At 39.5% G+C, this 14,560-nt stretch overlaps 1 protein-coding gene across 2 annotated transcripts in view; it reads left to right on the forward strand.

Annotated features, from left to right (window-relative positions):
• Positions 1-14,560, forward strand: part of TRIO (trio Rho guanine nucleotide exchange factor) — a 289,861-nt gene that overhangs the window by 130,388 nt on the left and 144,913 nt on the right. For both annotated transcript variants that reach the window (XM_089516462.1, XM_089516461.1), the window contains exons 9-11: positions 1,669-1,899; positions 9,152-9,274; positions 10,316-10,507. In XM_089516462.1, the coding sequence (XP_089372588.1) occupies positions 1,669-1,899; positions 9,152-9,274; positions 10,316-10,507 (546 nt within the window). The remainder of the gene's footprint in view (positions 1-1,668; positions 1,900-9,151; positions 9,275-10,315; positions 10,508-14,560) is intronic.

Here is a 14,560-nt window from a genome sequence, read left to right on the forward strand (position 1 = left end):
TTTCCCCCTCTTACTTGATACAACCTGAATAAACTGTAACCAAAAGATGTGTTCACTGAAGCATTGGATTGATTACTGAGTGAAAAATTACTGCTTCCGCCACTGTCATGCTGGATACTTGGCTGTTCTTTGAAGATAGATGGGCAGAGTAACCGGGTTTGCTAAAGTCCTGTGGTCCTTCTACTGGCAAAGCAACTGGAAGCACTCAACTTGATAAGGCTGGGCTTTTAAGCAATATGCATTAAGTGCAGTCATGCTAGATGCTGATGAAATGTTTAAGTCAAACCAGTTTAGAGTGTATTTGTTCCCTTGCTGCTTCAGAATTCAGAAAGAGAAGGTCTTGATTCTCAGGAGTCATCATCACTATCAAGTACATCTGAGGCCCAATTTACAGAATGCTTTAAGAACATTTTCACATAGTCAGAAGCCTCTAGCTGTTTGTTGCAGCTTTTAGTTCTAAATAGGTGTTGCAGCACCAAAAGAGAACAAAAGTGTCGCTTTAAGCTGGAATGCATCTGGCTAGTAATAGTCTTATCAGGTCTAATTGTTGCTGTAGTCAGCCAGAGGCTTCTAACCATCTGGGGACTTTTAGGCTATATATTTTAATGTTCATGTTCAGTGATATCACGACAACTGGGGCACACTGATATGATTGTTACACTTGGCCCGATGCATAACTATCAAGTAATAGATAATAGCTGGCTAGTTAAATTTATTTGCCAGTGCTGGCACGATAATAGCATACTTCTGTATTTGAAGCACCTTTTGTTCCTGAGACTATGCAATATACTCTAATTAAAACTAACCCACTATTTTCACCCATGACAATCCAAATAAATTCATAGACCAAATGTTTAAATATGAGTTCTAATGAAGGAATTTGGGGTATTTGATGTTGCCTTTTTTTAATAGACCTTGATTTAGGAGCCCATACTGTGTGCCACACATGAGACAGGGATTTTTCAGGTATTCCACCATCACTACTCCTCTACAACTACTCAAAGCGCTACAGTTTAAAGGCTCTTTAGAGTCAAATCTCTAGTACACTTGCCCCTCCACATTCACTGGGGTTAGGGGCGCAGGACCCCTGTGAATGTGCAAAAACTGCAAATAACAAAAATGGTTTTTACCTGAGAGAACATCTCTCTAAGAATCTCTAGATCCTCCAGTGCAACTCTACCAGACAGTGAACATAAAATTGCGCTGGAGGAACTACAAATGCCTAGTGGATTGTTCTCTCTCGGAATCTCTAGGTCCTTCAGTGTGACTTTTGGTTAAAGTTGGCCATAGAGTTGTGCTGGAGGACCTAGAGATTCCTAGAGAGAACATATTAATAAAATCCATGAATAATTCAATCTGCAAAAGTCAAAGTCGCAAACATGGAGAGACCAGTGTATTTGATGGGGTCAGGATGATTGTGACTGAAAGGGATAGTCTGCAGTCCATTCTTCAACAAACACTGTTAGATTTCATAATAAGTACTAACATGCTATCCAGTATGTGGAGTAATACATTACTATCCAGTAATGTGGAGTTCATGATCTGAGGTGGAAAAGCAGAGTTCTCATGGTACACACTGGAATTATGTAACCAGTAACTGCTGCTGCTGCTGCTATTATTATTATTATTATTATTATTATTATTATTATTATTTATTATGCTTCATAGGTGAGCCAGGATGGAAAGTCATTACTTGACAAACTGCAACGGCCTTTGACTCCTGGAAGCTCAGACTCTCTAACAGCTTCAGCTAATTACTCTAAGGCAGTGCACCATGTCCTAGATGTTATTCACGAAGTCCTTCATCACCAGCGGCAACTGGAGAACATCTGGCAGCATCGAAAAGTCCGCCTACATCAACGACTTCAGCTATGTGTCTTTCAGCAGGATGTACAACAGGTTTGTTCATAGCTTCTAATGAGAGTGTATTACAGATGCATTTAGAGCCTTTAAAAACAACATCATCACTACCATCCAATCCTCTTGATATACATTTTCTTTTGCTGAACAGTAATGCAAGGAAAGCAAAGTTCTTAGCCAATACACTTTGATCCCCTTTCAATCAGACAAGCACCACTAGACAAGATTAAAGCAATTATTGACCTTCTTTTGTTCCAACTACAAATCAAGACCAAAAACAAACGTTAAATTTCAAGTTGAGATGGGAAGAATATATTGCAGCCTGTCTTTCTTTGTTCTACTGATACATATAGTAAATCATTACCACAGATAAGAAAATGGTGCCTGGGGACTTCCAAAGGGTGGGAATTAGTGAAGGATCAAGCTCCAGCATTTGCTGAAAAGGGACCATTGCTTCATGGACAAGATCTGATGACAGCAGGGCAGCCTTGTTCTTAAATTTGGTAATGGGAACAAGGAAGCTGCAAAGAAACAAGCTTGATTTAGAGCAGGAAGCACCCATTCTCTTGACATTTTACAGGTAATGCAAAATGTAAGATGATGCAAAGGGCAGGGATGTTTAGCCAGTGAATAGAAGATGCTAGAGTTGGCTGGTCAGAGGAGGAAAAACATTCCAGGTTCTTTGTTCCTATGTAACAGTGAGCAGAATTGCTGAGAATGCTAGCATATATTTCATGGCCAACAAGCAGTTGCTGTTGTCTGAATTGAACCTATCTGGCTTATTTCAGCTGGAGTAGCTAAACAAAGCAGAAATTAATAAAGAAACAGAATCTTCCCATTCCTACAAGTTGAAATTTATAGTTTTTCATTTCTGTTAACAAACTAGAGTTTGAATGAAGGATTTGAAGTTGAATTTCCTTTTCCTACCTTGTTAGGGGTGTAATAGGCCAGAGCCTGGATTTGGTCTGAAGAGAAACTTGTGCGTCCTGACTCATTTCTGGTTAGCTGAGTGGAGGAGTAGCAAAGGGTGTGATCCTTCAGCTGTGGGCTGCCATACTCACCAGCCTCTTGCCAGCACAGCCATTAGTGAGGAACAACAGAAATTGTAGCCCAACAGCTTATGGGGGACATCAGTTCTTGGGTGAACAGTTTCCCATGGTAGGAGGAGTCAGGTTAAAGCAATTGACAACATGTGCGTGATAAGCCCAGATTCTCTACAGTTCTGTTTATCATCATATCCAAGTGCAATTCATGTGTCTTGTCCACTAGTTAATCATTTAGAATCTACTAGTTTGTACCAGAAGCCTCTGTTGCAGACTTTCATTGACAAGTGCCTTTTCCAGCATTTAGGTACATCTATGTTTTCTTCTGGTAGAATTTTAAACACACACACACATATTAGTTTTATTTTGTCAAAAAAAGTGACAGGTTTAATTTTGAAAGTAGCACTGCTGTCATATTATTTGATCCTCACATATCAGTTTGTTGAAGGCTGTGGCTGCCTGTCGTCTGGATCAGCGATTCTCTGATGAATTAGGGTGGTTTTTGAATCCATCAGAAATTGACTTGAGGAATGCAGACACCCCATAGTGATGTGATTGTTCTTGCCACTGTTGTTTGGGCAAAAGTGTCATCTGTGTTAATACTTCACCCCTTTCTGCCATAATGTCTACCCTATATGAATACCTTGATTATGAAGTACTTGGATTAAACAAGTTAAATTGAAGAAATAAATATTGAAGACTTGATAAAACAGGGATGGTTATGCCACTGGCCTGAGAATACAGGAATTAGCCATCCTTGTAATCAGAATACATTTTAAAACAATACCATCTGTATAATGTTTGCTTGCCAAAGTCAACTCGTATAGAAAGATCTTGCAGTGGTTGAAAGTTATGTTCAAGTTTAGACTTAGTTTTCATTATTAGAAAGCATAGAATGAATACACTAGCAAACCTTGAAAGAGCCAAATGAAATGACTGTTCTATATTGAGAGAAAATAAACTTCACATTGAAGGTGTGGGGCTCACACAATTGAATATGCCCCATACAGAAATATCCCTAACAAACAGAAAACTAGGAGTTTTAACTACTGTAAGACACAGTTACAGCAGTCTGGATCCCATTTTAATTGCCATGACTCCATCGTATCGAAATTTGGAACTTGTAGTTTGATGAGATACTTGACATTTTCTGATACAGTTCAGGGGAGCATACTAGTGCTCTCTATTGTAGCATTCCAAACACATCAACAAACTGAAAATCCCAGGATTCCGTAGAATGGCACTTAAAAGTAGGATCAAATTGCTACAACTATTTAATATGAATAACAGTTCTTTGAAGGTCAGTATTATATTACTTCTATTGAGATTATGGATCCTGTAATCTGTAATAATGACCCATACAATAAGATCAAGGTGTTCAAGATTAGTAATAGATAGTATTATGTCTGAATTGAAGCTTTAGTTAATGGTCATTGCTATGAATCTGAAGATGAGTAGAAGAAAAATGAAAACAGCTGAGCAATCCTAAATAATAATTTTCCTCTAAGTTTGGAAACTCAAGCCACATCCCTGGGTTCAAAGGTATGATTAGCAGAAACATTGGTGAACCCAAATCACAGTTTTGTGTGATGTCTGAATTAAATCCATTTGCCTAAATTGAGCTTTGAGTTCCTGAACTGCCACTGCAAAACATAAGAGTAATGAGAGAAAATGTTAAGTATGCCAATTCCTAGAGTAATCACATCCTTGGAAAATTATTTTCCTTAGAAAATTATTTTTAAAAAGGAAATGGTATGAGAGATATGATTTTTCCTTTTGTCTCTCTGTATTCTGTGGTCAAAGACAACCTTAGTAGAAGAGAGTTCTGTTTGACAATTTGAAAAGCTGCTGTGAATCAAAATAGGCAGAATTAGTCTAAAAGAACCAAGGAAGCGTCATGCCTGCCATCTGTCTGAAACACCCATTGGTCACAAATGGGTTGTATGTTCAGTTTCTTAAGAGTGAGCAGGACCATGTGGTCCTTCAGAACCTTTTTAGACTGAAACTCGCATCATCCTACTATATGAGAGTGGTGAGCGTTGTAGTCCAAGTCGCATCTGGAAGATCCCAAACTTGATGGAAGTAATTAAATGGAAAACCAAAAGCTAAGGAAAAATTATTATTACCTAGCAAAAGCTTCTTTAAAAATTATTAATACCTAGCATAAAAATGTGTTAGATGTGTTATTGATGCAGGGCTTCTTGTAGATACATCTTTCATATAATCAAGTTTTTTCTTCTTTTAAAAAATATTATTACAGTAGGCCCTTGGCATTTGCTGGCATTTGGTTCCAGGACTCCTCATGGATACCAAAATCTGTGGATGCTCAAGACCCATTAAATACAGTGGCATAGTAAAATGGTGTCTCTTGAATTAAATGCCAAAATCAAGGTTTTCTTTTTGGAATTTATATTTTTGGAATGTTTTTAATCAGTGGGTGATCAAATCCATGGATAAAAATTCCATGGATGAGGAGGGCAACTGTATTTTTCCCCTTTTTTCCCCAGCTACAGTTAGGGGTACTCCATTAAAACAAAAGTAGGGAATAATGTGCCTCCCTGTTCAGACATACATTCTACATAATTAACTACCTTAATTTTACAGTGGGAGTTTCTGCTTTCCAGTCCTTATGTTTATAATGTAATTTGGTTCCCAGCTATCAAAACGTTGGGCAGCCCTAATGTGATGTGGGGAAAGGAAATGCGAGTGCCAATATTGATGAAGCAAGCTGCTAGAAATGCAGGACATATTGGCTTATAAAAATGACATCTGTTTCTTCTGAAGCAACAAGAAATTCATACAAGGAAGAACTTTGGTCCGGCATGCTGGCAGACACATTCTCAGTCTCTTCACAATATTGGTTTGATCAGCAAATGCTGGTTAAAAAGGAACCAGTGCAAGTCCAGTGCTGACATAAGCCTTAACCATGATAAAAGTCCTGCAACAATTGCTCTTCAGGGAGGAATCCATGTGATTGTTTACACATTTACAGTGGCCTTCTTGAAGCATCCTGTTAAGCTGCATTCAAAGTCAGCATTATAGTGAAACGCATGAAGATTTTTACAAACCAACAAAAGTTGTTCCTTCTATACAAAGCTGCTGAGTTTCCCTTTTCACTACTTTGAAAAACTGTTGGAACTTCTGGCTGGTGCTTCAGGGCTTTTGCTCAAGAAGGATCTAAAGAATGAATGTTTTCCTGAAGGCTGTACAATAACTCTGACTAATATAAGCAGAAGAGGAATGTCTCATGAGTGAGGCTTCACCATGTTGGTGGATTCCAGGGTGAATGTTGGCTTACATACAATACATAGTTCCTGAAAATATTACTTGGATAGGCTTGAATTAAACTACACTTTTAAGGAAAAGCATTTCAGTTGTCCTAGCGCTTGCCAGAATGATGCATCTGTAGAGAATTTGTGTAGTAGGCAACATCTTGCTTTCGTTACTGCCTTATTTGCAATAGTATAGTAATGTGTATCTTGGCTTCAGATCCCTGCATGTTCAGTTACTGAGTAGATACTGATTAGTGAAAATTTGGGGGCCTAATGTGACTGTAAAGCAGAGTTTATGCCTGATGATACAATTAGAAATCTGCAGATTGATGCTAAGACTGTAGGAACAGCTTCTCAAGGTTGGAAAAATCTGTATTTCAGTAGTTTTTGCTTTATGCCTTTGGAAAGACTTTTCTACATGAACTTGTCTGCCATGGATCCCTTGGAGATAGGTCATGAATTTATCTTTATCAGAGGGCTCCAGGGCATTTTTTAAAACTAAGGCAAGGTCTTTTAGGTTTCACTGTTACTCTGTGTGAACTGTGAATGCCCCTCAAAGGGTACTTGATGCATAATGGGAAGACACTGGAGATAGTTTTGGAGTATACTCGCCAGTCCTAATGGTGATATCATGGAGGTTATGTTGGTATTAAAGAAGTTAAAGAACGGAAGGAGACAAAGTCCCACATGCTGTGTGATGGTCCAAAAACTTTTATTTCTTAAAATGTTTTTGGACGATCATACAGCACATGGGACTTTGTCTCCTTACATGTTTCTATTGTGAATATGTGCTTTCCAGTTTTTTGTGCTATTCCTGCCTGGTATTAAAGAAGTTGCCAAGTATCCAGATTTCAACCAACATTTCCAAATAGCATGATTATAACTTCTATTTCTTGTATGCCTGTTTCTAAACAAAAAGTCTCTATGCATCTTACAGATAAAATACATACAAGTTACAATGAATAAAATAAGATATAATATAAAGCAATGCCTTTTCCCACTCTTCACTTCAGTGGGATTATCTGTTCCAAGATCTCATTATTTCCAAGGCCAAAGTTCTTAAAGAGATCTTTTAAAGACAGTCAAGAAATTTGATCTATAGATGGACTCTGTGGGGATGGTTTCCATATCATGGTTGATCTCCAAAAGGCGAGGAGACAAAGAATCCTACTGCTGTTCTAGGAAACTTACTTTTTATAAGGAAAAATGAAACAGCCATATTATGTCTTCTGACTGTTGAATGCAAGGTTCTTTGGAATTACAGTGTGTGGATACTCCATAATGGTACAGTATGTGGAATGTTTGTTCTTGATTACTTCAGTTTTAACATTGTAACATTATGGAAAAGCAACTGCAGCAAACCAAAACAACTTCTAAATATATCTTGCCTGATATGATAGTTATCTTTGTGGGTAGTTTTTGAACATAACTCGTGCTTTCAATGAAGATGCTATACCTGGACATTTGAGGGTTTCCCCCTTAGCATGTTGAACTTTTTATGTTAGAAGAAATCTTCATAGACTATGCCAACATGCTTTCCAAAAGACAAATATCAATTCCTCCCCCTTTAAATAAAATTACATACCACCCCCAAAATAAAAACCCTCCAAAGAAGGAGACTGCACCATACTCAGAGGTATGTCAAACAGCTCTTACTATCAGGAAATTCTTCCTAATGCTGAGATGGAATCTCTTTTCCTGTAACATAGTACACCTTTAACTTACTGACTTCATAGTTATAAAACACTGTGATGGCCATTGGTTTAGATATTTTTAAAAAGGGATTAGACATAACTCTGGAGAATAGATCTTCTAATGGCAGTTCACCATGATACAGAAGTGGAATGTAATTGTTTCAGAGCAGATTAGCTCTGAAGACTAGTTTCTTTGCATGGGTGGGGCGTGTGTTGGCTGAGTGCCATTGCTTTCCTGCCCTACTTTATTACAGTTCCCAAAGTATCTGGCTGGCTGCTGTGTGTCTGTGTGTGTAAGAGAGATAGAGATAGAGATTGCTGTGCTAGGTGGAGTTTTGCTCTGATTCCACAGGGTGGTTCTTACGTTTGCAAAACACTCAAGTACCACCCAGACCCATAGGAGACATTTGGCCTGCTTGGCTTCTGAACCCTTTAAAAACCATCTCCCTGCTTTGGAGACTTCACAGTGTGAGGTCTTGTGCATATGAAGCAGCTGCCACATTAAACTACTCCATTGTCATTAGCAGTCTCCTTGTGGTCAGATGTTATTGTTTATAACTCACCATGTTTGCTGGGGAACTTTCTTTGTGTCAGTGCTGAGTTTGGCATAGGGAGTTGTCACAAGTCTGTGTGATCCTCAGCTGGCTTTGTGAAAACCATCAATGCCAAGAGAGCAGATGAACGAGGCTTCCATGTGATGGCTAATTTTTATGCAGTCAGGGTTGGCCCAATATATTTTGCTGCCTGAGGCAAAATATAAGATGGTGTCCCCTTTCCATTCCATATACAGAAGGTGACTGTCATTACAACTGAACCTTGCTTCAGCACAGGCAGCGGGCCTGGGTTCTCAACCACTCCTGAGGGTATCTGGCCAGTTTATTGGGTACATAACACAACACAATCTTCCAAGGGAATGGAAAGGATAGGGAGCAGAAGAGGAGCAACTGGAGGACTGTCACTCCTGCTTGTACATCTGTTACTTGAGGCAAATGTCTTACTCAGCCTAATGGTAGGGGTAGCTCTGGTTGGACTTCAGCCAGGATTAATGTGAAATTAATATTTTTATAATTGATAGGCTTTTTTGAATTTTTATTTGGTCATTCTTTTGATTTTGCTGAAAGTACTCATGATCCTTTTCAAGATATTGTGGAGAAGAACTCAAAATAAATTGAAAAGTTTATATGTAATAAAATATGATTCACCCTGCAGCACTGGGAGAAACCATTTGAAATGCATTAGAAGCATACAGTTGGGATTATTTCTTGCTGATCTTTCCTTGCAGGTGCTGGACTGGATTGAAAACCATGGAGAAGCTTTCCTTAGCAAACACACAGGGGTTGGGAAGTCCTTACATCGAGCAAGAGCACTGCAGAAACGCCATGAGGACTTTGAGGAAGTGGCACAGGTAGGAAATATCCTTGGCATCTGCTTAGATGGTTGGTACTTAGTATCTAAAACGACACTATTAAGAATCTTGTTTAAAAACAGAATGGTCTGGAATTTTGACCAACATCAATTTGGCTATAGCACATAGAATTAAAAAAAAAATCAAATGTAACTAAAAAGAGGCCTCCCAGTAGTGATGTTGCTTAAATGTAGAATTGCTTGGTTCGAAATATGAATCTCAGCAGCTTGCAGTTCTTGATTCCAGTAAAAGGCAGTCATTACACATGTCCTGCATTCTCTTCCAAGATAATTTCTGATTTAGTTTGAAGCCAGATAATATTTTCCAGCTAACCATTTTCCCAAATGTTGCTGTGCAGAGAGGTCTCTCTTCCCTTACCACCCCAACATTTCCATTGTTGCTTTGACAGTCTTGCAGCAGCCCTAGGACATACCATTCTCACCAGGCACCTATGTTATGTCACCAGATGTTAAGCCCCTAGGAAATAATATTGTCTCAGGGCTCCTAACATCTGGAACACCGCTCTCATGGTATTGTACTGGGAAGGGAAGGAAGACCCAGAAACAGGCTAGGTAGGAAGAGCAAACAAGAGGATTAAATTGGTATATTTCATTTTTCTTTTTTCTTTCTTTCTTATTTATGCTAATAAAATACCAATTTTATTGGAACACAGTAACCTCTGTAACAGAATTCAGAACACTGAATACATACCTGAGAAAGCCAAATTCAGACTTAGACTCCCTTTGGTCCCCTGCACCTTACCTAATACATTGGTACCAAACAAAAGTTTGACAAATAATGATGACAGTAATTATAAATGTTATGAATTAAGCTACTGTGCCAGATGGTGTATAAGACTGCAAGAAATTAGGAGAAGGAATGAACCAAGTTAGCTATGTGAATGTTAGATAAAATGACAAACTTCCATGCATGCTGTGAAAATGTTCTCCTGTTGGTGTCTTGTGCACCAGTGGTAAAATTTAAGCCCCTGCAGATAAATCCTTTTGCAGTGATTTTCCTCCCTCCTACTTTCCCCCACAGAACACATATACCAATGCAGACAAATTGCTAGAAGCAGCTGAACAGCTTGCTCAGACAGGAGAGTGTGATCCTGAAGAGATTTATCAAGCAGCTCATCAACTGGAAGACCGGATCCAAGATTTTGTACGGCGTGTAGAGCAACGCAAGATCCTCCTGGACATGTCTGTGTCTTTTCATACCCATGTTAAAGAGGTAAGTAACAAGTAAACCACAAAGAATAAAAAACAAGAATAGCTCTTGGGAGTTACCTGTTAACTAGCTCTTTAGCTCACTTTCAGTTTAATTTAAAGAGGTCCAGCTCCAGGTTTGAGTGGGCACTGGCGAAGTGGCCTCTCTTGGGCCCTATCCTCAGATGGGTTGTGATGGCAGTGCTTCAAGCTATGCTACCTGGCAGGCTGTAACCACCCTTTTAATTCCCTGCCATACCCCAGGGTGATGTTAGGACAAGAACATTGTGAGGAAAAAGGAATGGCCTAAGACAGAGATCAGCAATGACCCCTACCAGGGTACTGAGGTTATAGCAGCTGCCCCAAGATACCAGGTGCTGATGCTCATCCCATGCCTAAGTCATATTTGCTGATCCAAGAACTCTGGAAGAGTGAAAAGATTGGATATGTTACTTTAAACTTTGCCCCAGAAACAACATGCAAGGACAATGAATATGCCATTTGCTTTTTTTAAAAAAACAAAACAAAAACCAAGGCTATTAGTACTTCCCAGGAATCTCCCCAGAACACTATTGTTCTTGAAGAGCAGCTGGGTGGGTCCCATGTAGCTTGCATTTTTATCTCAGAAAAAAAGAAATTTAGAAATTGGTGAGGGTAGAGGAGCTACAGTTCTTTTTGGTGTTGGAACCATTTTTTAAAGCAACATGTTATAAGTAACATCTTTGCTCGTAATGTGTTAGTTCTAAGCCTGAGAGAGTGTGATTAGCTACAAACTACAGTTGCTAGAGTTTGTAGGAGGTGGAAGCTATAACAGTTAACTTAATTTTCAATGGCATTAAATTTGTAGAGAGAGAGTGTGTGTGTCCTTCTCTAAGAGTCATCATCTATGAGATGAATATTTAATGAAAACCTTGGTTTGTATTTCCAGATTTCTCAGTTAAATTGTTTTTCAGTATTGCTAATCATGAGGTTACTGACATAAGAATGTAGTTACATATGGGACAGATTACATTTTCTGCACATAAATATGGACAGCAGTGTCCCAAAGACAGAGACATATTGTTACTTATTATTCATGCAGTTTTGCCAATTTCTAAAGCTTTCAACTTAGTACTTAAGTAGAAGCTGCCTCATGATGTTTTTGCCCAAGTGTCTGAGCATGCAAATTGTGGAGAAACCAAACTTTAGTTTTGTCACTTTATGAATAGTTTGAATGCTGCTGTTTTCAGGAAAGAGATGTTATTTCGAAGTTTTCTTCTATTAAAACATGTAAGAGGAGGAACAGGAAAAGAGGAAGAAAAATTTCATTCTTTTCCCCAGAACAAAATCAGTGCTTATACTCGTGCTGAATAGCAAGTTAGGTCATATTAAAAATTAAAATGTTTCCCCTTTTCACTTTAAAACTACTTTTTGTTACTTCATTATGTAGCAACTTCCTGTCTGTCATGTTCTCACCCTCCTATTGATTTAACATACAAATAGCAAATTTGGCTCTGAATCAGAATTGCTTTTATTTCAAGATAGCACCATAAGAATTGTGTGTACCAGAAAGTGAGGTCTAAATGATAAATAACTTCCAGTTATTTGTGAATAGCAGGTTCCGCGTAGTAGGGAGCTCAGCTATTTCTGAAGTAGGAAATATTCTGTTTAATTTGGTATACAGGGCTATGAGACAAAAAAGTGCAAGGTGATACCAGTGGCATCCTGTAACAAGGTGTCACCTGGTGTGGGGGCAGGGCTTTGGGGAAGAGCCAAAAGAGCTCGCTCCCAACTCCGTGCCCCGCATAAAGCTAGAGTAAATCCACGTGGGGCAGGTGCTAGGCCCTCTCCCTCTTTGCTGTGCATGGCAGGGATGTGGGGGGCACTCACCAGGTGTTACCCTCCTTCAGTGGTGTCACCCAGTGCAGTCCACATCCCTCGTACTGCCCTAGTGATGCTACTGGGTGATACTGCCCTCTCTTTCTCTAGTTAAGAAGTGAGGAAGATTTCAGGTGGTGTGGATGTGTGTTTGGGTTTTTTAAGTTGAAATTGCTTAAGAAGGTAGATTTGCTTTCCTTAATCTTGTGACATTAAGAACTAGTGTTTGGGTTTGTGCCTTTCCTTCTCTCTCCCTGTTCCTTTCCCCACCCTTGGTGCATTGTCTTTTAGATTACAAGCAGAAGGTATGTTCTCCCTCTTACTATTTGTGAACTATTATGGGAGTTTTAATGTTGAAAAATGAAACATAAAATCTTTAAATAAATAAACATGGTCAAAGTGCCTCTGTTCATGTGCTTCAGCTTTTGGATGGTTGAGAAGAAAAGGTGGAATTTGGGGTAACATATATAAATTAGCAAAGAAGCTGTGTACAACCATTAGAACAGAATTCAGACATGAGCAAATATAATAATATCTTTATCTAGGAATTGCTGTGCTAAATTCAAACAGAACTATGTAGTCCAGAATTCTGATGCAGATCATGTGCTATGTTCACAGTAGCATGGGGAAATTTTTCATCCACCCACTATATTCTTCTGGTAGCACTCTGTAGCACTCGGTGGTGGTGATGAACAACTGCTCCATAGGGTACATGAGGTGGGGGATATAAGACAGATTGGTATTTCTCCCTCTTATGTCAATGGAAGCAATTTCCACTAGCAACACTACTCAACGGGATACTGGCCTCTGCTGACAACCGTGTTAGTCAGATGTGACACTTAGCAAGTAGACATATTTGCCACTGAGCAGCTAGTGTTCAGTGGTCTATTGTTTCTGAATGTGGACCACCCATAGTTCACAGTGGGTGTGCATCTGAGTTTATATAGAGTTCCTCAGACTGAATTTTGTTTAATAAAGCAAATAATACAAAGAAAGTTTTTTTAAAAAAGCACAGTTAATATTTTTAAAGAAAGGAAGCCACCCATCCCTTTGGTCTAGCTGGCTTTCACGTGGCATGTACATCCTTTGTATCCTCTTGCAGCTTATTTATATTAGGCTTAATTCACACCTAATTTGTGCACATGAAAGGATGAGAATATTTCATTTATTGATTTTTTATCCCACTCTTCAGTGCAGCAAACAATCTTACATAAAAGCACATTATTAAAATTTCAGTTAACAAATACCTAAACTTACAGGGGATCATAAACTTAAAACTACAGCTATCTAAAAGCATAAATAAGAGGAACACAAACAAGCAGTGGTTAAAGACAAAGTAGATGCTTTCTCCCTTAAAAAAATGTACAAGTAGATACAGTCATCCCTCGGTATCTGCAGGGGATCCGTTCCAGATCCTCCCACGGATACCAAAATCCACAATGCTCAAATCCCATTGACCCCCAGTGGCAGCGCTTGCATACATCTGCGCTGCCACTGGGGAAAATGAGACAAGCCCCTCCCTCCTTCCTTCCTTACCTCCTTCTTCCCCGTGTGAGGCTTATGCCCTGGACTTAGCTTTGGGGGCAGAGGCTGGAGCCCCATCAGTTGCAGGGAGTCAGTACTGGTACAGGGACTTGGGAGCAGAGCCCCTATGGTGAATCCCTGTGGCCACCAGGGCTCCAACCTTCTCTCCCAAAGCCAAACCCAGGGCAGAAGCCTTGTAGGGGGAGGAAGGAAGGACAATGTGATACGTCCTCCTTCCTCCCTCCTCCCTCCCTTCCATCCTTCCACACCTATTTCTGTTCTTCCCTCCCTCCATCCATCCCTCTTTGCCTCCTTTCCCCTGCAAGGCTTCTAGTCTGGGCTTGGCTTTTATTTCCTACTAGTGGTGTGTTGTAATGGTTTGAGCATTGGACTATGAAACCCACTAGGTGAACATAAGCAAGTCACATTCTCTCAACCTCAGAGGATGGCAATGACAAACCCCCTCTGAAGAAACTTGCCAGGAAAACACTGTGATAGGGTCACCATAAGCCGGGAATACCTCGAAGGCACACAACAATAATATGATTATTGTTTTCCTACTGGATATTTCCCTGGGCTTTTTTCAGAGCAAGGACTGGGAGAAGTAGAAGATAAGCAGATATTTGCATTCAAGTGAGGGGAGAGCACCATTTGCTGCTCTGCCTCAGGCAGCAGAATGTCTTGGGCCAACCCTACT

Source organism: Sceloporus occidentalis, unplaced genomic scaffold, assembly GCF_023333645.1.
Source record: "Sceloporus occidentalis isolate IW3139 unplaced genomic scaffold, rSceOcc1.0.p SCAF_3, whole genome shotgun sequence".
Taxonomy (NCBI): domain Eukaryota; kingdom Metazoa; phylum Chordata; class Lepidosauria; order Squamata; family Phrynosomatidae; genus Sceloporus; species Sceloporus occidentalis.